Source organism: Spinacia oleracea, chromosome 4 (genome assembly GCF_020520425.1).
Source record: "Spinacia oleracea cultivar Varoflay chromosome 4, BTI_SOV_V1, whole genome shotgun sequence".
Taxonomy (NCBI): domain Eukaryota; kingdom Viridiplantae; phylum Streptophyta; class Magnoliopsida; order Caryophyllales; family Amaranthaceae; genus Spinacia; species Spinacia oleracea.
The window spans coordinates 16,353,586-16,378,123 of record NC_079490.1 but is presented as its reverse complement, the minus strand read 5'-3'; the positions used below and the strand labels follow the sequence as shown (position 1 = coordinate 16,378,123).

The following is a 24,538-nucleotide window of genomic DNA, read 5'->3' as shown; positions in this document are numbered from 1 at the left end:
TCGTGTATTGCGTGTGAATTGTCATGATGATTGATGTAGTTTTCTGGAATTCGGTTTTAGTTTATACGACGATTGATTACATCATCTGATGTTGTTGCGAATTCGGGAATTATGTGATTTCAATTCGTTTGGCTGTGATGTTGAATGTGTATTTCTCGGTTGATTTTTGGAGGGTGAAGTTTATTTCTACAAAGATTTAATCGTTGAGTGTGGAAAATAATGCTCTATGTTTTGTATATGAGATGATATGTCAGAGAATCTCCCTGGTCTGTTATCTCTAACTTACAAGCAGAGGCTACAAAAAGTAATTTGAAGTTTTGAACATACTGACTTGCAATATGCACAGGATGCCACATTAATGAAACAGGGCAGCAAAGCAAGATATTGGTTTATATCTTTAGTCGGTTGTTCGTTATTTATGTTTCAGAGATACGAAGATATGTTTTAGGAGTTGTACATTGATTTGATCTGTCTGACTTAATTCCTAGGGTCTCGAGCTAAAGGCAATAAGTTGTAAGGAAGAATAGGAGATCTGGAGATGGCTGGAGTGCAATTAAGAACTAAAGCACTTTGAAGTTAATGTTAAAAATAGATTCTAAAGTAAATACGGTCAATGAAATATTTGACTTAAACATTTTCTCTTTACGTTGTCTTGTGTGAACTACTCTGGTGCTTCCTGTAATGACGATCCTTAATTTAGCTTGTGTTTCAGTAGATAGTATACCTTGTCAGTGGGTACTCCCTCCGTAATTACAATGGTTGTCTTCCTTTCTATACAATGGCATGTTTTAAGTTTAATTTTTTAAGGAAAATTTGCCAATTACTGCCTAGGTCTTTAGTGACTTTGTGAATTACTACCTAGCTTGTTAAAAGTTGTCAATGACTACCTAGGTGTTTAGTTATTGTTGTCAATTGCTACCTTAACCCATATTATAGTCAATGAGTCACTAATCCTATCATAATCAACCATTAATCCCTTATTTGAATTAAATTAAAAAAGGCCAAACCTAATTAAATCTAGAAAATCCAAAATACCCAAAAACAAATCCCCAAAAAACCATTTCAATTGGAAAATAAAAGGGAGTAAAATGCAGCTAAGAAAAGCTGAGAAATTCCGAGTTAATCTTAGTGATTCGAAAATTTTTCCAATCAAATGGCATTTTCGTAAATATTTTGCTTGAAAAGTGTAGGTGGTATAATATTACGTGTTGACTGTATATTTGTGTTTGTTGACTGCATATTACTCGGTGTTGATTGTATACAACTTATCGTTGACTGTATATTTTATGATGGTGGATTAATTACTAAACTGCAATATTGGTTATTGGTAAGTGATTGACTGTATATTTATAGTTGTGGATTGATTATTAGTAGAAGTTTATTGTACATTGCGAGTTGTTGACTGTATATTATATAGTTTTGATATATTATGAAAATACAATTATGACCGTACATGTGGCTCATATTTGATGACGTGTCACCCACATTTAATGGCATTTTCGTAATAAAATCATGAATTATTTACGAAAATGCCATTTGATTGGAAAAATTTTCAAATCACTGAGATTAACTCGGAAAGGCTTGAAAAATAATCATTAATGGCATAACACCATTCTCATTTACTCGAGGAGAGTGTCATTGATTTATCAGCATAACTATTTTTGCTTCCCATTAAAGCTAACTCAAACATAGCTTTTCACAAACAAAACTACAAATTAATTCAAAAAAAATCAAAGAAAAAGAGGGGAAGATAATGAGATGTGGATTTCTATCGGATTACTGCCTCGTTTTGTCGTCACGATATTTAAGAATGGATCGGACTCGTCATCTATTTTGTATCATCACCCGGAAATCATCCTTCAAGACATTTGCGAAATCAAAACAGATTTGTAACCGGAAAAAGACATGTAAATTGAACGACGACGACAGCAACAGAAACAACAATGAACAACCCATTTTCTAGAAAAATAAATTCAAAAGATTCTGAAATTAAAACCGATTTGTAAAAAGAAAACAGGTGAAATTCCAAAGCAATGACAACAAATACAGTAGCAGCAACAAGTATGGTGGCGAGAGAGAGGAGCAGCAAAAGTTTAATGTTTTGGGTATTTTCTGATTTAATTAGTTTTGGAAAAAAAAAATTATGTTATATTTATATTAAGTAATTAAAATAAGTCAACGATATTGTTAATGACTAATTGGTCGGAATATGGGTTAAGGTAGTAATTGACAACGATATCTAACCACCTAAATAATAATTGACAACTTTTAACAAGCTAGGTAGTAATTCGCAAAGTTACTAAAAACCTAGGTAGTAATTGGCAAATTTTCCATTTTTTAATTATCAATTTTAATTGTATTGAATCTGATATTTTGATGCACTGCTCATCTGGAAGCTTTTCCCACTAGTTCTTTTCCACATATTTATAATGGCATGTAGGGAGTATGATATTTGTCGAGAGATTACTTGTTTTATGTTCTGCTAGTAAGTTAGGTGTCTTACCTTTGATTTCGTGCTAAACTGGTGTACCTGAGTTTATCCAATTGTATGCATTTCCATGTCAGAAACAAACTCCTCAAAGTAGTTTGGTTGATAAAGATTTCTAGCTAATTGTTCAGCTTGTGCACCCGATGCTGATAAAGCTCCAGTTGTCCAAGTTTATTACTGAGTCAATTTTTTTTATCTATATTTTCTTAGTGTGTCTTAGCATATGATGTTTCGATTCATTTTGTTTTTTTTTTTATCATGTTTTAGGAGATTATTTTGTCTACATATTGTAATTAAATGTTTTATTGTTGTTAACTATTATTTCTTTGAAGTTTTGTTGATTGTAGTCTAAAGTAGAGCTAAGTAATTCTGTGTAAATGTGTAATTGTCCAAGACAGAAAGTAACCTTTTTGTGGTTTGCTTGTTGCAGCCAGAAGGAATCTATAGCTGAACTGAAAACACAGCTAGATGAAGAGCGTGACCAAAGAATAGAAGAGCGAGAAAAGGCTGTTGCAGATCTGAAAGCTTCAATACAAAGGGTTCAGTCCGAGGCTGAAGAAGAATTAAAACGAACATCAGATGCTGCTTCGAGGCGAGAAAGAGAACAACAAGAAGTTATCGGTAAACTTCAGGTACCAACCATTACTTTTTTATGACCTTTAATTCATCTGTAGATTCAGCGTAGGTGGTGAATTTGTTTTATTTTATTATCAGGAATCAGAAAGAGAGAGTTCATCACTGGTTGAGAATCTGAGATCCAAATTGGTATGGGCCTTTCTTATGTCTGCTTTTTCAATAAGAGAAAAAGGCCATAACACTTTATTATCTTTGTTTGGGCCTTTTTTGTTATGGGGTTGGGGGCGGGGGGAGTTGCATCAGTTACATCTAGCGTTACTTAAAATTTGTCTCATAACAGGAAGACACTAGACAGAAATTGGTCTTCTCTGACAACAGAGTTTGCCAGCTTGAGGCTCAAGTGTTAGTCGAACAACAGTCTTCTGCTGTCAAAACATCAGTATGTATTTTTGTGCTATATCCAACTTCAGTTTTCAATTTAATGCTAATTGCTTATGACATTTTCTTTTCCATAGCTGATTACTTTCCCTTTTGCACTTCTTATTTAGCGAATGGAAGAACTTGAAAGTGAAACGAGAAGAATGAGGAAAGATCTTGACAAAGAAAAGGTACAAGGGGAAACTTCTTTTTATCTCCTTTTCTTTCTCTTCCTATTTTCTCCTGCTACAAGAAGAACTTGTTGATTGTAGTCTAAAGTAGGGCTAAGAAATTCTGTGTAAATGCGTAATTGTCCAAGACAGAAAGTAACCTTTTTGTGGTTTGCTTGTTGCGGCTAGAAGGCATCTATAGCTGAGTTGAAGACGCAGCTGGATGAAGAGCGTGACCAAAGAAGAGAAGAGCGAGAAAAGGCTGTTGCAGATCTGAAAGCTTATATACAAAGGGTTTAGTCCGAGGCTGAAGAAGAAGTAAAACGAGCATCAGATGCTGCTTTGAGGCGAGAAAGAGAACAACAATCTATTTATGCACATTAGGCATTTTCGCTCCTAACTTTGAACTAACGAACCTAAAAACTCATTTAAAACTTACTACATGATTCATATGATTAGTGTTAACTTTCCAAGACTCAATCCAATCTATTTATGCACATTTGAGACTTGTTTGGCCGCTATAGGTTATATTTAGGCTAAAATGACATTTTCGCTCACAACTTTGAACTAAGGAACTTAAGAACTCATTTTAAACTTATTAAATGATCCATATGATTAGTTTTAACTTATCAAGACTCAATCCAATCTATTTATGCACATTTGAGACTTGTTTGGCCATTATAGGTCATATTTAGGCTAAAATGACATTTTCGCTCCCAACTTTGAACTAACGAACCTAAGAACTCATTTGAAACTTACTACAAGATTCATATGATTAGTTTTAAGTTTCCAAGACTCAATCCAATCTATTTATGCACATTTGAGACTTGTTTGGCCATTATAGGCCATATTTAGGCTAAAATAACATTTTCCCTCCCAACTTTGAAGTAACGAACCTAAGGACTCACTTCCAACTTATTACATGATTAATATGCTTAGTTTTAAAGTTTTCAATACTCATTCCAATATATGTATGCATATTTAAGGCTCATTGGGTCGTTATAGGTCATAGTTAGACTAAAATGAGGCAGTTTCGCTCCCAACTATGAAATAACGAACCTAAAAACTCATTTCAAACTTACTACATGATTCATATGATTAGTGTTAACTTTCCAAGACTCAATACTTTTTTTTTCTGCACATTTGAGACTTGTTTGGCCGTTATATGTCATATTTAGGCTAAAATGACATTTTCCCTCACAACTTTGAATTAACGAACTTAAGAACTCATTTCAAACTTATTACATGATTCATATGATTCGTTTTTACTTCCTAAGACTAAATCCAATCTATTTATGCACATTTGAGACTTGTTTGGTCGTTATAGGTCATATTTAGGCTAAAATGAGACATTTTCGCTACCAACTTTGAACTAAAGACCCTAAAGACTCATTTTAAACCCTTTACATGATTAATATGCTTTTTTATAAGTTTTCAAGACTCGTTCCAATCTATTTACGCACATTTAAGGCTCATTGAGTCGTTATAGGTCATATTTAGACTAAAGTGACATTTTCGTTCCCCACTTTGAACTAAAGAACCTAAGGAATCATTTCAAACTTATTAGATGAATAATATTCTTAGTTTTAAAGTTTTCAATACTCATTCCAATATATTTATGCACATTTAAGGCTCATTGGGTCGTTATAGGTCATATTTAGACTAAAATGACATTTAATCTAATGCTCCCATCAAATTTTTGTTTTTGAAAGTCTATACTCCGAGGAATGCGCCTTATGCTAGCGAGGAAATTGATGTGGTCCGTGAGCAATGGGCTAAGTTTTTTACCAGCAAGTATTTATTATTAGCCTGAGCGCGCTTGATCGAGTTGGTTTAGATGTTATAGAACAATCTTTTATATGAAAATGTAGGCGTATGTTGAAATTTGAACGTACATATATTTAAATGTAGTACGTGCACTTTGGTTTTGGGATACATAGTATACAAAACACCAGTTATTGTTTTTATATTTGTTATACAGGTTGCGATATTCTATTATTGTTGTTGACAGGTTTCTATATTTGGTGCAAGACACTTTAGGTATTGCTAAATAAAACTAAAATTTCCCGCCAAAAGTGTTTTGTTGCAGCGTACATATATATGTATATGCTGCAACAAGGGTGTAAAGTTAGGCCAAAATCATGACCTGTTGTAGCGTACAAATGGTTGTTCGTTGTAACATGCTATGTCTTTTTCAGCGTACACCCATTTGTACGCTGAAACAGGTCATGATTTTGGCCTAATTTTACATACTTGTTACAGCGTACATATATATGTACGCTATAACAAAGAACTTTTCGCAGCGAACAATGTACGCTGCAACAAGTTCAGATTTGTTGCAGGCCCCCCAGTTGCAGCATACGATGTACGCTGCAACAGGGGTCTAAAAGCCCGCTGCAACAAGAGTTTTTTCTACCAGTATTTGAGATGCAACTTATTTGAATGTTACTGCCCTTTCAACTTTCGAGTTTGTTGGTCGTAGAATTGTGGTTTTAATTAAAATTATATTCAAATATATTTTGTTAAATAAGGGCACACACCCCTAGAATTATTGAAAACAAAAAAATGATTCATGAAACTACATTTTTTCTAAGTATGTTCAAATTTCTAATAAATTAGTCATGTAACTAAAACCGAAATTATTTATTTACATCTATTCAAATTTTTTTTACCAAACATTTTATTCAGTATATATATTTATTTATAGTTTTATAATAAAAGTATAATTTATTTAGAGTTTTATAATAAAAATAGATTTTTTATTAGTTACAACTATAACTATATATAGATTATAGATGTATGTTGTTTTATAATGAAGTATTGAAAATGCTATATACATTATTGACATAACATTGTTGTTGATACTTATCGTTGGTGCCATTTCCATAAAACAAACTTCATTTCTGCTACTCGACTTTTGAAACTTAATATTTTCACATCCAAGAGTACAAACATTTCAAGTTCTCCTGACTTTCTCTCCAAGTTTTTCTCTCGGATCATGTTAAGCTAACGTGAGCCGTGGCCATGGCACGAAAAACTGGTTCGAAATCTCAGGGGAGCAAGCATGGACATGGTAGAGGGAAGCTCGCAGGACCATCTTCGGATTCTCAGGCACTTCGTACACGATCGATTGATGAAATTTTGGGGGTGGAGGCACTTGATTTTGGATTGGAAAATGAGGTTTTCACGCCGAAATCGGGGTTGCAGCAGCTTCAACTACGATCTGAAGTTAGGCAATCATTCAATGAATTTATGCAGGTTATTCATGGTTCAGCTGCTCAGATGAAAGATCGATAGAATGTCGATATAGGTACGATTACTGTACCCATTTTACAGCAGTTTGAAGAGGTTGTTATGAGTGATAATGATGATGATGTGATTAATGCTGAACCCATTTCTGAATCTGTTGAGAATACTACCCCTGTTAGAATAGAACTTGATGATATACAGGAGGAAATTGATTTTTGGAACTCATCTGTTGTGTGCTCTGTTGTTGGTGCAAATCCCCCAATTCATGTGATGGAGGGTTTTATTTGAAGAATTTGGGGAAACTTGAAAGTAGATAAAGTTGTGATGGTGAAGAAGGGTGTCTATTTGGTTAGATTTACTACAATGGAATCAAGGGATAAAGTGCTTGCTGGGCATTTCTTCTTTGACAGTAAACCATTAGTTTTGAAGCCATGGAGAGTAGACATGGATATGGAGAAGGAAGAGGTGAAAATGGTGCTTATTTGGGTTCAGTTGCAGCTGCATTTTAAATACTGGGGGGGAGAAGTCCTTATTCAAAATAGTGAATCAGTTGGGTAAGCCTCTTAAGAGAGATTATGCTACTACATGTAGAGACAAAATTAAGTATGCTAGGGTAATGGTGGAGGTTCAAATGGATCAGGCTCTACCTGATCAACTCTCTTTCATGGATGAACATGGGGAGATGGTTGGTGTGCCAGTACACTATGAATAGAGACCTGCATTGTATACTAGGTGCAAGTTGGTTGGTCATGTGGAAGCAGATTGTAGACAGACTAAGACTAAGAGAGTGTGGGGTTCAGAAGCAACCAGTAAGCACTTTACCTGTGCCAGCTGCTGAAGTGGAACCAGTGGTGGATCAAGAAGGATTTCAGAGGGCTCTCAGACCTATCAGGGTTAGAACATCTAGTGTTCAACCTGAAGGAAATAATGCCCTTGGTCCAAGTATGTATTCAATGTTAAGTCTAATAAATGCGGTTCAGTATTAATTAACAAGTTAATAATTCAGTGAGATCAAGTGAGCTGAATGCCTAGCTAGAGGCCGCTTCAGTTCAAGTGGAATTAATGATATTAATCCACAACTTACTCTTGACTGAACCCGTAGGGTCACACAAATAGTACGTAAACGGATCAAGTATTTAATGGCATTAAATACTCCAACTATGGATATTCGGAATCGACGGATCTTGGTTTCAGTGGGAGCTGAGATCGTCACAGGCAAGAAATGAATACTCCGGAAACGATGATATTGCCGGAAACGGAAATATGGATCGTATCGGAAATATAAATATTATCCAAGTCGTAGATGTTGCCGGAAACGGAAATATGGTACGTATCGGAAAATATTATCGGAAATGGAAATATTGCCAGAATCGGAAATATTGCCGGAAACGGAAATATTGTCAGAATCGGAAATATTATCGGAATCGGAAAATAATTCCGGAAACGGAAATATTAAATATTTGTTCGAAACGGAAATTGATTCCGGAATCGGAAATATTAAATATTGTTCGTATCGGAAATGAATTCCGGAATCGGGAATTTAATCGGAAGCGTATCGTACGAATTAGCATCGGACGAGGCCCGCTAGACGAAGGCTCAGCACGAAGCCAGGCCGTCGCCCAGCGAGCCAACGCGCACCATCGCACGCCAAGCCTCGACCAGGCCCAGCGCAAGGCCAGACCCAGCCAAGGCCTTGGGCGCGCGCGCGAGAGCACAGCAGTGGGCCGAGCGCTGTGCGCCTAGCGTGGGCCGCATGGCTTGCGCGGGTGTACGGTGCTCCCACTAAACTTCAGACACATTCCTTGACTAAAAGTGCCGAAAATCTTTAGTACCTTAAGGGCGATTCTAGTTGGTCAATCTTAAGGCGGATCCGGACGTGTTGTGGACTATCTACGGAGGGACGACACTTGGAGTCCTAAAGACTTGTTCTTGTTCGGTTCGGGCGCAGCTAGGGAAGGCACGCAACAAAGAGTATGCATCTAAATTATGCTATATGATTATGTGTAAATAATATGTATTCCTGGCTAAATGGTTTTTCCGCATGATTTATGAATTGTCATATATATCATAACCTAACAGTGGTATCACGAGCCTCTTATTATTTTCATAATCTAAATTGCATGAACATGGTTAAATATTACAAATTTGCAAGAATTAAAAGGGGTGATTAATTTTCGTAATTGTTAATTAATTGCAAATTGCGTTTATTTAATTATGCGTACGCAGTTTTTCGGCAGTTTCTTCGTTACTCATCCAAATCGAGTGATTTTTGTGTCAATTCCGCATGTAAAAGGCATTCTAAAATTTTGACAAAAATATTAATTTTCTGCCGAACCCAGAATTCTCAAATTCGAAGCCTCACTATGACTTTTCGAAGGTTTTAGTTTTTCGAATGCAAAATTTCGTAAATTTAAGATGTTAAATTAAATATTTGCGATTCTTGTTGATAAATCTTGAATTTTTGATTGACCTACTGTATATGTTTAACAAGTTTGAATGCCTAGCTTTGTTAATTATGCAATCTAATTTGTAATTATGATTAATTAGTTGAAAATTAGAATAATTTAGAATTAATTTGATTTTCATAATTAATTATAATTTAATTAGAAACCTATGATTAAAAACCACCATAAAAATTGTAAATTTATGATAAATTTTAAATTTTTATGACCCAGGCTTGAATCCATGATAATCGGAAATCAATTGAATAATAAATTTTCGATTTTTTCGCCCTAAAATTATGAAATTAATATTAATTTATTAATTTGTCATTAATTTTAAATATAAATTTTAAATTTTTATGCGATTCGTTCATATAACTTGCACGCACAAAGCAATGGACGCTTCGTGTTACCCTTAAGGGGTGTTGTATAGTGCGGGCATGCGACGACGAGCAAGGGAGCTCGTCGCCCGTGCGGCACGAATGCAATGAGCAAGGGCATGGTGCACGAGCACAAGGCAGCAGCCCTGCCTTGTTTCGTGAGCCACGAGCTATGGACGAATGGGCATGGGCGAAGGCAAGGCACGGCAGTCGCGTGTGGGCAGCAAGCGAGCTGCGCCACAACGCGCACTGCCTCGCGCAAGCGCGCGCAGCCTCGAGCGCAGCGAGCGCAGCCTCGCGCGCAGCGAGCGCAAGCTCGCGTGCCACGAGCGCTGCGCCCAGCAACGATCGCGCGCAGCGAGCAATTGCTCGCGCACAGCGAGCGATGGCTCGCGTGCATCGAGCGCTGGAGCGCGCGCAGCAAGCGCTGGCGAGCGCGCACAGCGAGCGATGGCTCGCGTGCATCGAGTGCTGGCGCGCGCGCAACGAGCACCACTTGTGCGATGGCTTGCGATGGAAGATGCAGCAGCTATGCGACGAGCGCATGGGCTGCGCGCACATGGCCAGCGATGGCTGTGTGCGTGTGGCCCATGGGCGTGCGATGCGTATGGTGTTTGCGTTACGATTAGATCGTTTTGAATGTTTAATTTGAAATTTTCAGTTCACATAATTTTAATTAATTTTAAAATTAATAATTTAAATTATTTTCTTGGATTTTAATTTTGAATATTGTAATTATAATAAATTTTATTTATTCTAATTATTTTACTAAAATTAAAATCATGAATTAATTTAAATACGACTGAAATCAAATTAAAAAAATTTTGGATTCAATTATAAATTTATATGAGCTTTAAATTTTAATTAAATTTGTATGTTTCCGGTTAGACTTGAAATACATTTTTATGTTTAAAATTAGTAAAGCATATGAATTTATTGGTTTAAGTGGGAGCGCTTTTTAGTCATAAACTCTTGATTAGGTCTACAAATCCTTAAGGTTAAAACAACTTGATTAGAATTAATAAGGACTGAATAATTGGTAGATTATTGGTGCCCTTGATTAATTGCTGCAAATGTTTACGTGATGCATAATGTGTTATACTAACCAGCTATGTGGGCCATTCATGATAATGAATGGGTGAATGGTATATATTGTATATGTACTGTTTTGCAGGTTATGAAGTGACTAGTATGGCCCAAATAGGATAGAAAATATGGTCTGCGTACCATTAATTTGAATGTAATTGGTCTAAAGTACCAAAGTCGTTTTTCAATTCAAATATGGTCTGCGTACCATCAAATAGTTGTAATTAGTTTTAATTATAGCTTATCCTATTTGAAGAAAATGGTGCCTCCCACGGAGATTTTCAAGACGGACTTTGAAGTTAAAGCTTCAAGATGAAGTCGGGCCATACTAGATCACATTTATCTTATGCATGTTTTAAGTTATTTATTGCTTTTAAATATGTCTTAAAATGCATGAGATCAAAAGCTTGATTATGTTGCATGATTAAGGATTTTAGTTCACTTAAAATCTAACCAACATAGTAAGAGCTTTAAAGTTCCAAACTTAAAAATTGAGTTATAAGGTGCCATGCCAAAATATACACTTGCTTGGATATCCTTTACATCAATCTAGTAATAGTTTTCGCTCAGCGAGGTGTTACTTATTGGTCCTAAAGGGGCAAGGTACACAAATAATTGTGAGTACATGTTAGTTTTGGTGAAACTCAACGATATAAGTAAGGAGTCCTTTTATGTCGTGGCAAAATCGATAGGTTTACCTAATAAGTTCTTAGACGTACCTATCAACCAAGAATAGTTTCTAGACTATTAGCAAAAGGCTTTTGCTTACCTAAGATGTTTTAGGATTAAGTCGACAAACTGTGCTTAGTTCTTCAATGATTTTAGGATCTTGGAATCATTTTATTCACACCTGCCGGAACAATAAATTCGAATAAAATGCTAATAACTTGTTTGAATTGCATGATTGCTTTAATTTCAAGTTATTATTCATGATAAATGTTTAGACTTTGCATGCTTCAATATATGTTTTAATTATTGTTTATAATTAAATATCTTGCACTGCAGTAAATCCTTTTAGAAAGGTAACAGTAAATTTCCTCGATTGGTAGTGAATCCAAGAACGATTCACGGAAATGAGAGAAAGTGAGCAATTTAAAATGTACGTTTCTTATAGAGACTTTTATGGTTGTTTTCGAACATCAAAGTCGAATGGCAAACCAATTGGTGCTTGTGAATTCAAAATACACTGTAGTTTTGAGATCATAAAGCATTGAGTTTAATACGCTCAGCTTTACCAATGGTTAACAACCTAATATCTTTGTCCATTTAATTCTCGAATGAGTCTAGTCCCTAGACATTCGAATAGATCGATGCTTAGAGAACTTTAGAAGCTTCTGGTAAGATCATCTAGTTGAAACAAAATATTCAACATAAATTAAAATGGTAAAGAACCTTGTTGGGGTGACATTGGACATGTATAACAAAGTATAAAAGTCAACACTAAAGAATTCAATTCTTAAGACTATAAGAAAGGGTACAAGAAATAGGAAAACAAAGGAACAAATGAAAGGAATTTATAATTCCGTTTCTACCTATAAGTTTATGTTTAAAGAGAAGTGACATAGCAATCAAACTTCATTGGTATCATATACCGCTTGAGGTTCTTACTTCGGTAATAACTCAAACAATGGAAGCTAGGATACACTAATGACCTACAAGTGGGAAATGAAGCATGGCAATGCTACATTAGTTGTAGGGTCATCTAGTTTGTTTTAAGTCCTTTCAAAGGCTGGAACTTAATGGCTATTCTGTTCCATAATCAACATACCTAAATTTCTGTTTTCAAACACAGAAAGACTCACATTCAAGAAAAACAAAAACAATGTTTGTTTGTTTATTTGAATGAAATGGTCAATTACAGGTTGAGTCAACATGCTTGATTAAAACAAACAACTCTTTAAAGAACTTTACTAGGTTCAAATCAACCCCTTGATTTGAGTTCCACTAATCTTTGGCATTGTTGCTTAGACCATATCAACAAGTTAACATTCAAAAGCTCTATTTTGATGGACTTTTGAAAGTTGATTGATTTCTAGATCATGTTAAGACAACAAGTCTTACTTGTTGAAAGTAACAAAAGATATGAACTATTGTTAGAACGCCTAGACAATAGAGTTCAAAGCTAAAGAAAGATTTTATGACTTTATTATTTCACATGGATTTGAGTGAATATAGGTTTATTTACTCAAATGTGATATAAGTTGAATCTATTTGGCTAGTTCAAAGATTCAGAAGTATAAAATCCACTTGGCAAGAAATCATAAAGATCTAGGTTAGATCATGTTGATGATTACTTGAGACCAAATATGATCATCAATGATTGTGTGTTGTAATTTCACAATCTAGGTCCATAAGATATGGCATATCTTAGTTGGAATAATCGAAGTCAATTAGTACTTGATTCGATCAATGATGGATCATAAAGACTTTTCCTATAATTTCTAAAACAAAATGCTCAACTACCACCAAACTAAACTAAATTCGTCAAAGCTATAGAAAAGTAATTTCAGAATAACTTTTCATAAAATATATCTAGAGAGTTGCTAAACTCAGTGGGAGCTTAGTGTTTGTTATTCAACAAACTAAGGCCCAAGTCTAGATATATGTTTCATTGTGATTTATTCAAATGAGACACAAGGGTATTGTTTCTACCACGAATTTTTGAGAACATAATGTTTGTTTGCTCGAAATAATGTCCTTTTGGAGATTCGTTTCCAAAATGACAAGTGGGAGAAAATAGACCTCGAAAGTTTTCGAGGCGAACAACAAACATAAACGGACATTCAGGAGGCTTTTCGAAGTGATTCAGAAAATCCGAACTTATTCTTTAAGGACTTTAGAAGTGGCTTTAAAGAATAGACATCTCTTAGAAGACTTTACAAGTGCTTCAAGGAGAACAGAATATTCAAAGGACTTTCAAGTGGCTATTGATATTCTATTGTTTGATGTTCTATACCCAAGTAGGCATAGAGTTCAAGTCACTGAAACTATGAGATTCTTCTATTAAATAGTGAAGAATCATGGAGTTCAGGTCACTGAAGCTATGCGATTCTTCTATTGAGATAGTGAAGAAACCTACAACTTGCAGTCAAACTATTATCATGTAGATTAATGAGTTTGTGACTTGTAAGAAAGCTATGACGAAATATAGATTCCCTAAAATGGTTAGAGGCCATATACAGACTATATGTTTAATTGGTTAAAGACCATAAAACATATTTGCAAGAATAGTTTCACACCTATTGGTTGCAAGTTTGTTTTAAAGGATAAAAACCATCAAACATTGAATTGTGTTCACACACAAAGCTAGATTAGTTGCTAAAAGTTACAAGCAAATTCACCGTGTGGATTGTGTTGAAACCTCATGCATAATCGTAATGCTCAAGTCTATATTCAAGCAATGATTGCATATTGGTACATGTAGCAATTGGATGACAAAACGTATTCCTCAATCAAATGTTGGAATAAACTATGTACATGGTATGTCATAGGATTTGTGGATCCAAATAAATGCTTGAAAAAGAAAGCTAGCTTATAAAATCTAAGTACAGATTTAAGCAAGCAATTGGGAATTAGAAATGTATTTTAGTGAAGCTAATAAGTATTTTAGTTTCATAAAATGTACATGATTCTTATAGATATATAAGAAGTTTAGTGGGAGTACGTAAAACTTAATTGGTCCTATGTGTATCACACACATATCTCTCTATTGTGAAATAACATTCAAATGCTAAATACTTAGATTTGAGATTATTCATCAATGATGGACCAAGGCGAAACTTAGTACATACTGGGTATTAAGATCTATTTACAAAGATCTTATGATATTGTTTAGTAATGGCATTTACTAAATCAAACACGAAAGACTCCATTGGAGATATTCGACCCATGTGAATAAATCTAAGTAAAGAATGTTTGAACTATGTATAAGCATTTACTAAGTTAAAACATCAAAGGATCTAAGTGAGATTCTTCACCTATATTTTATGTCAAAGAATTTAGCTGGATTCAGTATCTACTGAAATTGAATGAGCTAAAGTTACATGAATAGAATTCAATTGGGAATTATTATGCAAAAGAATTTATCATGTATGATATAATATGAGGATCGCCAAAAACGTATCGTATGACTTTAGGCATGACGAACATATACCAATCTCTATTGATCTAAGTGAAGATCAACTAGATTGAGATCAAGAATACTTATGGTACTTGAAAAGGTACATAGGAATAGTTCTTGATTCAAGGAAATAAAGATATGCTAAATATTGATGCTACACACTGGCAAAGGATCAAGAAAGACCCTTTGGAGTTAACCATTGATAAGGACGAGCTATAGAGCATCGTGTTTTGAAAATGGCAACATGGGTTGGAGACCATGAGTTGTTGTGTGGGAAATTAAAATAATAATTTCTATGTTCTAAGATATAGTTGGAGAATCTTCCACATATCTATGAACTGCCTGGATAGGTAAATCCAAACAAAAGCATCACTAGCAACCTATACAGTTGAAGTAAAAGTAATTATTGCCTAAGAAGCAATAAAACAGGGTTGTTTAAAGTTCTTCACTGAACTTGGGTAGATCACCTATCGGCTGGCTTGATGGTTCTTCATTGAAAAATGCGTAGAACCACTCTTGAAGCAAGAAAAACGTCTGCTAACTTGATGGTTCTTCATTGCAAAATGAGTAAAACCACCATCGAAGCAAGAAAAGACTAGATCACAAAATAAACATACTCAAAAGATCTTGTCATCATATCTCGAAGAACATTCGATGAAAAGGATATTAAGATTGGCAAAGCATGATAACTAAACCTATGCAACAAGTGAGAAGCAACACTCACATTGTAGCACTGGGAATCAAGCATAGCTTTGAATTCCATGAAATGTTTTAAAGATGGGTTAGAGGCCCATGGTTGTAAAACGTTGGGGTTGAACATTTATCATATATGAAATATATTTTTCATATTCCATTTAATCTTGGTTTAGTATTAAATGATGAGTCCCTTCAATTTGACGATATATTCAAGATAGACTGTCAGGACCAGTCCTGTGACTAAGAAATGTCTATCAAGTGAACTTGAACGTCAAAGGTTGAAAATGGTCCCTAGTCGGAGTTTTCTATAAAATTGGACGCATAGAAAACGTTAGACGATTAGAATGCAAGATGACTAGTAGTTCTGTTTCTTGAACTATGTGGACATGGCAATGTCATAATCATTTGCATAGATACTTACTTGGGGAAGACTAGTATCGGACAAGACCTATGAAACTTTACTGTAAGAGATGAAAATCTGTCATAAGTAAATTTCATTAAAATTATTAGACACTAAATCCTCAATACCTGAGTGATTTGAGATTACTTGTTTGAGAACTGGTTGCTTTGACGTTGACCAACCGTCGCACCGTAAAAGGAGGCTATAAAGGCAACGCTCAGGTAATCACCTATCAAACGAAGTCTAATCTCAAGATCGCAAGATTGGGATTGTCCTCCCATAAATCGGGATGAGATGCTTAAAAGTTGTACAAGGCCACTCGGAGAGCTAGAAACTGTGAAATGCATGGCCGTGCTCGGATGAATCATAGGCTATGATTATCTGTTTATTTGATCAGTTGAACTCTGAAACCGAGGAACACCTCTGGACATAATAAGGATGACAAATCTTACCTTATGTTCAAGAGCAAGCATTGAGCGACAAAGGAATTAGGAAATGCACACTTGTCCCTAAGGACAAGTGGGAGACTGAAGGAAATAATGCCTTTGGTCCAAGTATGCATTCAATGTTAAGTCTAATAAATGCGGTTCAGTATTAATTAACAAGTTAATAATTCAGTGAGATCAATTGAGCTGAATGCCTAGCTAGAGGCCGCTTCAGTTCAAGTGGAATTAATGATATTAATCCACAGCTTACTCTTGACTGAACCCGTAGGGTCACACAAATAGTACGTAAACGGATCAAGTATTTAATGGCATTAAATACTCCAACTATGGATATTCGGAATCGACGGATCTTGGTTTCAGTGGGAGCTGAGATCGTCACAGGCAAGAAATGAATACTCCGGAAACGATGATATTGCCGGAAACGGAAATATGGATCGTATCGGAAATATAAATATTATCCAAGTCGTAGATGTTGCCGGAAACGGAAACATGGTACGTATCGGAAAATATTATCAGAAATGGAAATATTGCCAGAATCGGAAATATTGCCGGAAACGGAAATATTGTCAGAATCGGAAATATTATCGGAATCGGAAAATAATTCCGGAAACGGAAATATTAAATATTTGTTCGAAACGGAAATTGATTCCGGAATCGGAAATATTAAATATTGTTCGTATCGGAAATGAATTCCGGAATCGGGAATTTAATCGGAAGCGTATCGTACGAATTAGCATCGGACGAGGCCCGCTAGACGAAGGCCCAGCACGAAGCCAGGCCGTCGCCCAGCGAGCCAACGCGCACCATCGCACGCTAAGCCTCGACCAGGCCCAGCGCAAGGCCAGGCCCAGCCAAGGCCTTGGGCGCGCGCGCGAGAGCACAGCAGTGGGCCGAGCGCTGTGCGCCTAGCGTGGGCCGCATGCCTTGCGCGGGTGTACGGTGCTCGTGCAATGCTTGTGCGGGAATCTTGAAGCAATCGGGATTCAAAGTGTGATTAAATCCTAAAACTATTAGATAATGATTATTTAATTAGAGTCCTAGTAGGGTTATAATTAAATAAATTAGTATCCTAATAGGATTCCAAAACCCTTTCCATAACTCTATAATTAGAGAAAATTCAGACACATTCCTTGACTAAAAGTGCCGAAAATTATAGAACCTTAAGGGCGATTCTAGTTGGTCAATCTTAAGGCGGATCCGGACGTGTTGTGGACTATCTATGGAGGGATGACACTTGGAGTCCTAAAGACTTGTTCTTGTTCGGTTCGGGCGCAGCTAGGGAAGGCACGCTACAAAGTGTATGCATCTAAATTATGCTATATGATTATGTGCAATTAATAAGTATCCTGGCATCTAGGTTTTTCCGCATGATTTATGTTTTCATATGTATCATAACCTAACAGTGGTATCACGAGTCTATTATTATTTGCATAATCTATAAATTGCTTAACATGGTTAAATTTTACAAATTTGCAAAGAATTAAAAAGGGGTGATTAATTTTTGTAATTATTAATTAATTGCAAATTGCGTTTATTTAAGTATATGTACGCAGGTTTTCGGCAGTTTCTTCGTTACTCAACAAAATCGAGTGATTTTTGTGTCAATTCCGCATGTAAAAGGCATTCTAAAATTTTGACAAAAATATTAATTTTCGGCCGAAACGAGAATTCCCAAATTCGAAGCCTAACTATGACTTTTTGGAGGTTTTGGTTTTTCGAACGCAAAAGTTTGTAGATTTAAGATGTTAAATTGAATATTTGCGATTCGTGTTGATAAATCTTGAATTTTTTATTGACCTACAGTATATGTTTAACAAATTTGAATGCCTAGACTTGTTAATTATACAACCTAATTTGTAATTATGATTAATTTGTTGAAAATCGAATAATTTAGAATTGATTTGATTTTCATAACTAATTAATGATTTAATTAGGTACCCATGATTAAAAACCACCATAGAAGTTGTTAATTTATGATAAATTTTAAATTTTTATGACCTAGATTTGAATCCATGTTAATCGAAAATTAATTGATTAATAAATTTTTGATTTTTCGCCCTAAAATTATGAAATTAATATGATTTATTAATTTGTCATTAATTTTGAATTAAAAATCTTAAATTTTATGAAAATCGCCCATAAAACTTGCACGGACAAAGCAATGGACGTTACGTGTTACCCTTAAGGGGTGTTGTATAGTGCGGGCACGCGACGTGACAGGCTAAATCGTACTCCTATCAAAGATAAACCTAACGTTCACCAACTAAAAATATAGCAAGGGAAGCAGGGATCGTATCCACAGGGAAACAGGCGTTCTTTCTACTATTAAATTACTAATCTAGACTACTGGTAACAAGAGTTTGGATTGGGTTGTGTATTAAACTAAAGCAAATAATCAAATCGGAAAATAACAATATTAAAGGAATTTAGGGCAGCGGTTCACCATAAATGCAGACCGGGATTGGACAACGAACAATGACAATCAATTAACAATCATAACTAGGAAAACATGCATCTCTCGAATCTTATGAATTCCTTAGGATAGAACAACTAGCGGGCTCTCGCTACGTACTAGAAATAATTCCTATCTAATAGCCACAAACCAAAAACATCAGATTTACACCTCTCGGCGCATAATCCAAGGTTAATCAAACTCAAATCAAAATAGTCCGGCCGAACAGAATTGACGAGCAATAATAATAAGCTATATAAATTATAATCAATCAATCAATAATCAAGTCCACATATAATCCCAATCATGCATTCATGGATCCCCTAAACCCTAGAAATTAAACTACTCACTCATGATAATAAATAACAAAGCAATTATCATAATGGAAAACATGATTAAAGCAAAAAAATAAATTAAGGTAGGAAATAATACCGAATTGAAGAACAAATAAAATAATAAAGCTTGGATCTTTACTTGAAATTAAAAACTAAGTATTTGAATAATTGAAGAGAAAACTAGAAATAAACTAAGTATTGAAAACTAGAATAAAAAAGATGTCACTAAAAATATAAGGGGCTAGTATTTATAGTTTGCTCAAAATAGAGCCCAAAATCGGAAATAAAATCTCGCGAAATACGCTGGAGGTTGGCGTCGCCCGATCGGGATGTGCTCGATAGTCGGCCTGATCGGGCGAAATTCTTAAAATAGTGGACTATAGTCATTTTTGTACATCATTTGAAGTTGTAGAACTTGAGTTATGCTTAAAATAGTGGACTATAGTCATTTTTGTACTTCCTTCGTTATTCGCTTTGCTTCAAAACTCTTCAAACTTAATGTTTGTGCTCTCGAAAGTACATAATCTCTTGTATTGATTCAAATGAGTAGGAAATGCACAAAAATATACTAATTCCTACAATGATGAACCTGAAACTACAAACACACTACAAGGAGCACATTAGTACTAAAAATCGCTCCGAAGAGCTCATTTGAGATCAAAAAGTACTAAGGGACGGGGGTAAAAACTCTACATAAAACACACATATCAAACTCCCCCAAGCTAGATCCTTGCTTGTCCCTAAGCAAGAAAATAATCGATGAATACAAGACCAACTTCACCCCCACCATATTTCAAAATGAAAAACATAATTCAAGGCATGAGCATGCATCAATGTCAACCAATCAAATCCACCCAACCACAAATCCTCCCTAACAATCGTCACGCAAAGCGAACGACAAGTGCACAATGGAATTGAAGACTAGTGCTCACACACTCATCACTCATTTATGTGGCGGGTAAAAGATGTACCCGTTCGCTCTCCTCCCAACATATAAGTGAACAATGCCCTCCCAAACTCACAACACTCGTGTGTCTAGAAAAACATACACTCAACCTAGTAGTCGACTTGAAATGTGTCATGTCATAACTTGCATTGATAAACAACTATTTTCACATAATTACGACTCTATGCACAAAGGTGGAAGGTCTTCAAAGCTTGTAATGTTAGGCTTAGGTAAGGGTGCGGTAAATTTGGGTATAATGTGAGCTTTAAAGCCTTGGCTTTGGGGAGCATAAATCCTAAAAACAACCGTGATCAATCAACATAATGACCATAATCTCCCACTCAACACATGACAAAACAACAAATAGCCAACACCATACTTTCTTGCCTTTTTTCACAATTGTAACCAATCACTCATAAGGATATGAATTTGCAGAACTTGATTGAAACAACACTTTGAACTTTTTATGAGAGTAATAGATTTTTCTCTTTCTTTTCTTTTTCAATCTCTCTTTATTTTTCTTTCTTTTTTAGCAACCTTCACATTTGTTTTGTTCTTTCAACTCTTTTCATTTTTAACTCATTTTCAACAACAAACATGATAAGACGAACTCCATTTTCAATACCCACTTTGTGCTCAAAATGTAGCACACTACAACTCCCTCACCTCACTACTATTAGCTCCCCCAAGCTAGGCTTGGGACTAGTAACCAATGGGGTTTTTCATGGGCTTGTAATATGGCTAGTCACCGAATAAAAGGGCACAAGCAACAACATGGGTTGAAAAGGAGGGGACAAATGTATCTAATTTCATCTGAAGGCTACCTAAATAGAAAAATGCCTTCGTCCTCCACAATGTGCATGTATATGAGTAATAAAACACTACTAATAGTTGCAAATCAATACTCAAAATCAATAACACACCAGGAAGCTATCACACATCCTAACCAAATCAACTAGTCAAGCGCCAAGTCCACAAATAGTTAGTCGGAGTTGACTCATGTTAAGGCATCAAAGCAATCGAATATCAAATCATGGCTAACACATCTACATTGCCCATCATCAAATACCAAGAATCAAAACAATTTTCGTTCAAGGGGCACAGGGAAGCATGATATTGTATTCATCGGAACGTATTTTTGTGTTTTTTTTTTCAAAGCAATAAACTACTCTGGAAAACATTAAACACACCAAAATAAACACACAAAAATAAGTAAATGCAAAAAATAAAAGGAAAAACATACCTAATATGTACAAGTGAGTGAAACACCCCCCCAAGCTAAATCAGACAATGTCCTCATTGGCTCAAGGGGTATCATGAGGAAAGTAAGCAACCCGTGGCTTATTTGTCGCTGATTCGCAAATCGCCCGATCGGGCAGTAGATCGCCCGATCGGGCAGCAGATCGCCCGATCGGGCGAATTTCGAACCTTTTTGTTGAATCTGTGCGCGCCCGATCGGGCGCACCTCGCCCGTTCCGGATCGGGCGAAATGCAATGCCTTGTTTTATTGACTTTTCTCAGCCTAGAATCCTTCCTTGACCTTTCTACGACGTCATCATTAACCGCCCGATCGGGCGGAATTTCGCCCGATCGGGCATTTCACTCGCCTTTTGTGTCGATCGGGCCACTTTCGCCCGGTCGGGCGATTTCCCAAATTTTTCTTTGTATCGACACGCGCCCGATCGGGCGCTCTTCGCCCGATCCGGGTCGGGCGAAATGCAAGCTGCTCCGTTTGGCTTTGATTCAACTTTTTCGAGCTTGGGGCCTTAGACCTGCATAACATTAAACACCAAAACTGTAAAATACACTCATCTCGCCTCTCCAATACCAAGGACTACACTGAATCACACACTTGATCAAAAATTATACTAAAACACACAAAACGAAAGCATAAAGTACACTACGGAAAGCAATAAATGGATAGTTAAGTACTCATCCCCTATTAGATTGGTGTAATGTCCCCATTACACAATCTCAGTTTATGCACAGACAACAAAAGGAAGGGGATGAGAGCCACGACAACTCATCGAATGGGGGCACCAAAGATGGTGCCATCTGGTGTCAAATCAATTGCCTTGGATGAGCTATGTGGCGCGGGGGGTGACAAACCACGACCCCGATCATGAATGCGATGCCCACCGTTCACCAAACTTTCGGCCTTTTGGGTCTGAGCATCATCAACCTGTGCCTTCTTTCGAACCCATGTTAAGGGGTTCACACTCCGGTCACCTCCACCTGCAAAATAATTTGAAACATGCGCTTTCTCCGAGGAGTTATTAGAGTTAGTATGAGTCAATTCAGTATTAAAATAATCATTAGAAACATTGACTCCAAAACATGACTCTTCTACCATCGGGCTTCTAGCAACTTGGGTTAAATTGAAAGTGACTTTGTCATCCCCCGCATTTAAAGTCAATTTGCCATTCTTGACATCTATAATTGCCCTTGCAGTGTGTAGGAAGGGTCGACCTAAAATAATAGGAATTTGCCTATCCTCTTCCATGTCTAAAACAAAAAAATCAACAGGAATAAAAAATTTACCTACTCTAACAGGCACATTTTCTAAAACACCTAGGGGGTATTTTACAGATCTATCAGCCATTTGCAGAGTTATGTTGGTAACTTTTAAATCACCCATGTTCAACTTAGTACATACAGACAGGGGCATGACACTAACACTGGCACCTAAATCACATAAGGCTTTGTCAATAAAAAGGTTGCCAATATTACACGGGATAGAGAAACTCCCGGGGTCCTTCAACTTGGGTGGAGACTTACTTTGTAGTAAGGCACTGCACTCTTCAGTAAATGCAATAGTCTCCACCTCACTAAATGCTCTCTTCCTAGTCAAGATGTCTTTCATGTATTTAGCATATGCAGGTACTTGAGTAATTAATTCAGTGCAAGGGACCGTTACCTGCAGATTCTTTACCACTTCTAAGAACTTACCAAACTGCTTGTCTAGCTTGTTCTTTAGCTGACGATGAGGGAAGGGAAGTTTGAGAGGTGGAACTTGTATCTCAACTTTCTTCTCAACCCTTGTGTCAGCTTCCTTATCCTTGACCACCTTCTCACTTTCTCTTGGCACAACACCACTTACAGATACTTCAACCCCTTCCTCTATAGTCATAGGTGGCCCATCATACTCATATCCACTCCGCAAAGTGACAGCATTTACAGACTCTTTGGTCACAGACTGTGAAGGGAGTTGACCCTTGGGTCTCTCTGCGAGAGTAGTAGCCATTTGTGCCACTGTTTATCCATGATCTTGTTATGAGCAGTGAGGGCATCGATTTTGGCATCCTTTTCGCTCAGAGACTTCTGCAATTCAAACATCATATTCCGCATCTCAACAAGCATGGGATCAGGCTGTGTGGGTTGAGGCTGTGGAGGAAAGCCAGGTGGTCCACTAGGCTGCGGGTTGTAGTTACTTCGCGGTTGGTAGGGCTGCTGTGGTGGTGGTTGGTAAGGTTGTCGTGGTGGTGGAGGGTGTTGAATCTGGTGGGGGTTCTGAACATTAATACTCCTATATGATAATAGGGGGTTGTTTTTATACCCCTCATTGTATGAGTTGGAGTACGGATTGTTCTGCTTGTAGGCCTAGAATGCATTGCATTGTTCAATAGAGCTCCTACATTCTGGTGCATAATGACCTTGTATCCCACAACTATTACAGACATTGGCCAACTGAGCACTCATTGCGACGACACTAGCTTGTTGGGTGGCTTGGGAAGATGCGTTTTGCATATTATCCAGCTTGTGATGTAGGGCAGTTAGCTGAGCAGTAAGCTATTCAATAGAGTTCATCTCATGCTTAACACCACGATCGGCAAAACCTCTAGGATTCCCATATTGGGCACTATGGATGGCTATCTCCTCAATCACCTCTAAAGCTCTAGGCACCTCCAGTTGCATAAATCTCCCACTGGCAGCTGAATCCAAAAGACACCTAGACTCATTACCCAGACCATTATAGAACTGCTGAACTAGGAACCAGTCCTCCAAACCATGGTGTGGGCAGTCTCTTTGCAAGTCCTTGAATCTTTCCCAAACCTCGAACAAACTCCATCTGCTTGTTGAGAGATACCTAATATCTGTCCCCTTAGACGAGTTGTCTTCTCAGGTGGGAAATATTTAACATAGAATGCAAGGGCCAAAAAATGCCAATCGGTGATTTTCATAATTGCGCGGTTGAGACTATTAATCCATAGCTTTGCCTTCCCACTCAATGAAAATGGAAAGAGTATCTCCATAGTCTGCTCCGGTGTTAAATTCTTCTGCTTAATGGTGGCACAATACTGAATGAAAGACTGAATATGGAGATTAGGATCTTCAC

The 24,538-nt window shown here is 36.6% G+C and overlaps 1 protein-coding gene and 2 non-coding genes across 3 annotated transcripts; 2 read left to right on the top strand and 1 right to left on the bottom strand.

Moving 5' to 3' along the window:
- Window positions 1-1,766: 1,766 nt before the first annotated feature.
- On the bottom strand, window positions 1,767-1,850 carry LOC130460553 (small nucleolar RNA SNOR75). The gene has a single exon (XR_008920409.1). It is a non-coding gene; the product is annotated as a small nucleolar RNA SNOR75 (small nucleolar RNA).
- An 825-nt stretch (window positions 1,851-2,675) lies between these two features.
- Window positions 2,676-3,951, top strand: LOC130471356 (uncharacterized). The gene is made up of 5 exons (XM_056841419.1): window positions 2,676-3,120; window positions 3,203-3,253; window positions 3,405-3,503; window positions 3,613-3,672; window positions 3,841-3,951. The coding sequence occupies exons 1-5, from the start codon at window positions 2,866-2,868 to the stop codon at window positions 3,949-3,951; spliced, it is 576 nt and encodes a 191-aa protein (XP_056697397.1). The 5' UTR covers window positions 2,676-2,865.
- A 20,254-nt stretch (window positions 3,952-24,205) lies between these two features.
- LOC130460460 (small nucleolar RNA R71) lies at window positions 24,206-24,311 on the top strand. The gene has a single exon (XR_008920325.1). It is a non-coding gene; the product is annotated as a small nucleolar RNA R71 (small nucleolar RNA).
- The last annotated feature ends 227 nt before the right edge of the window (window positions 24,312-24,538 follow it).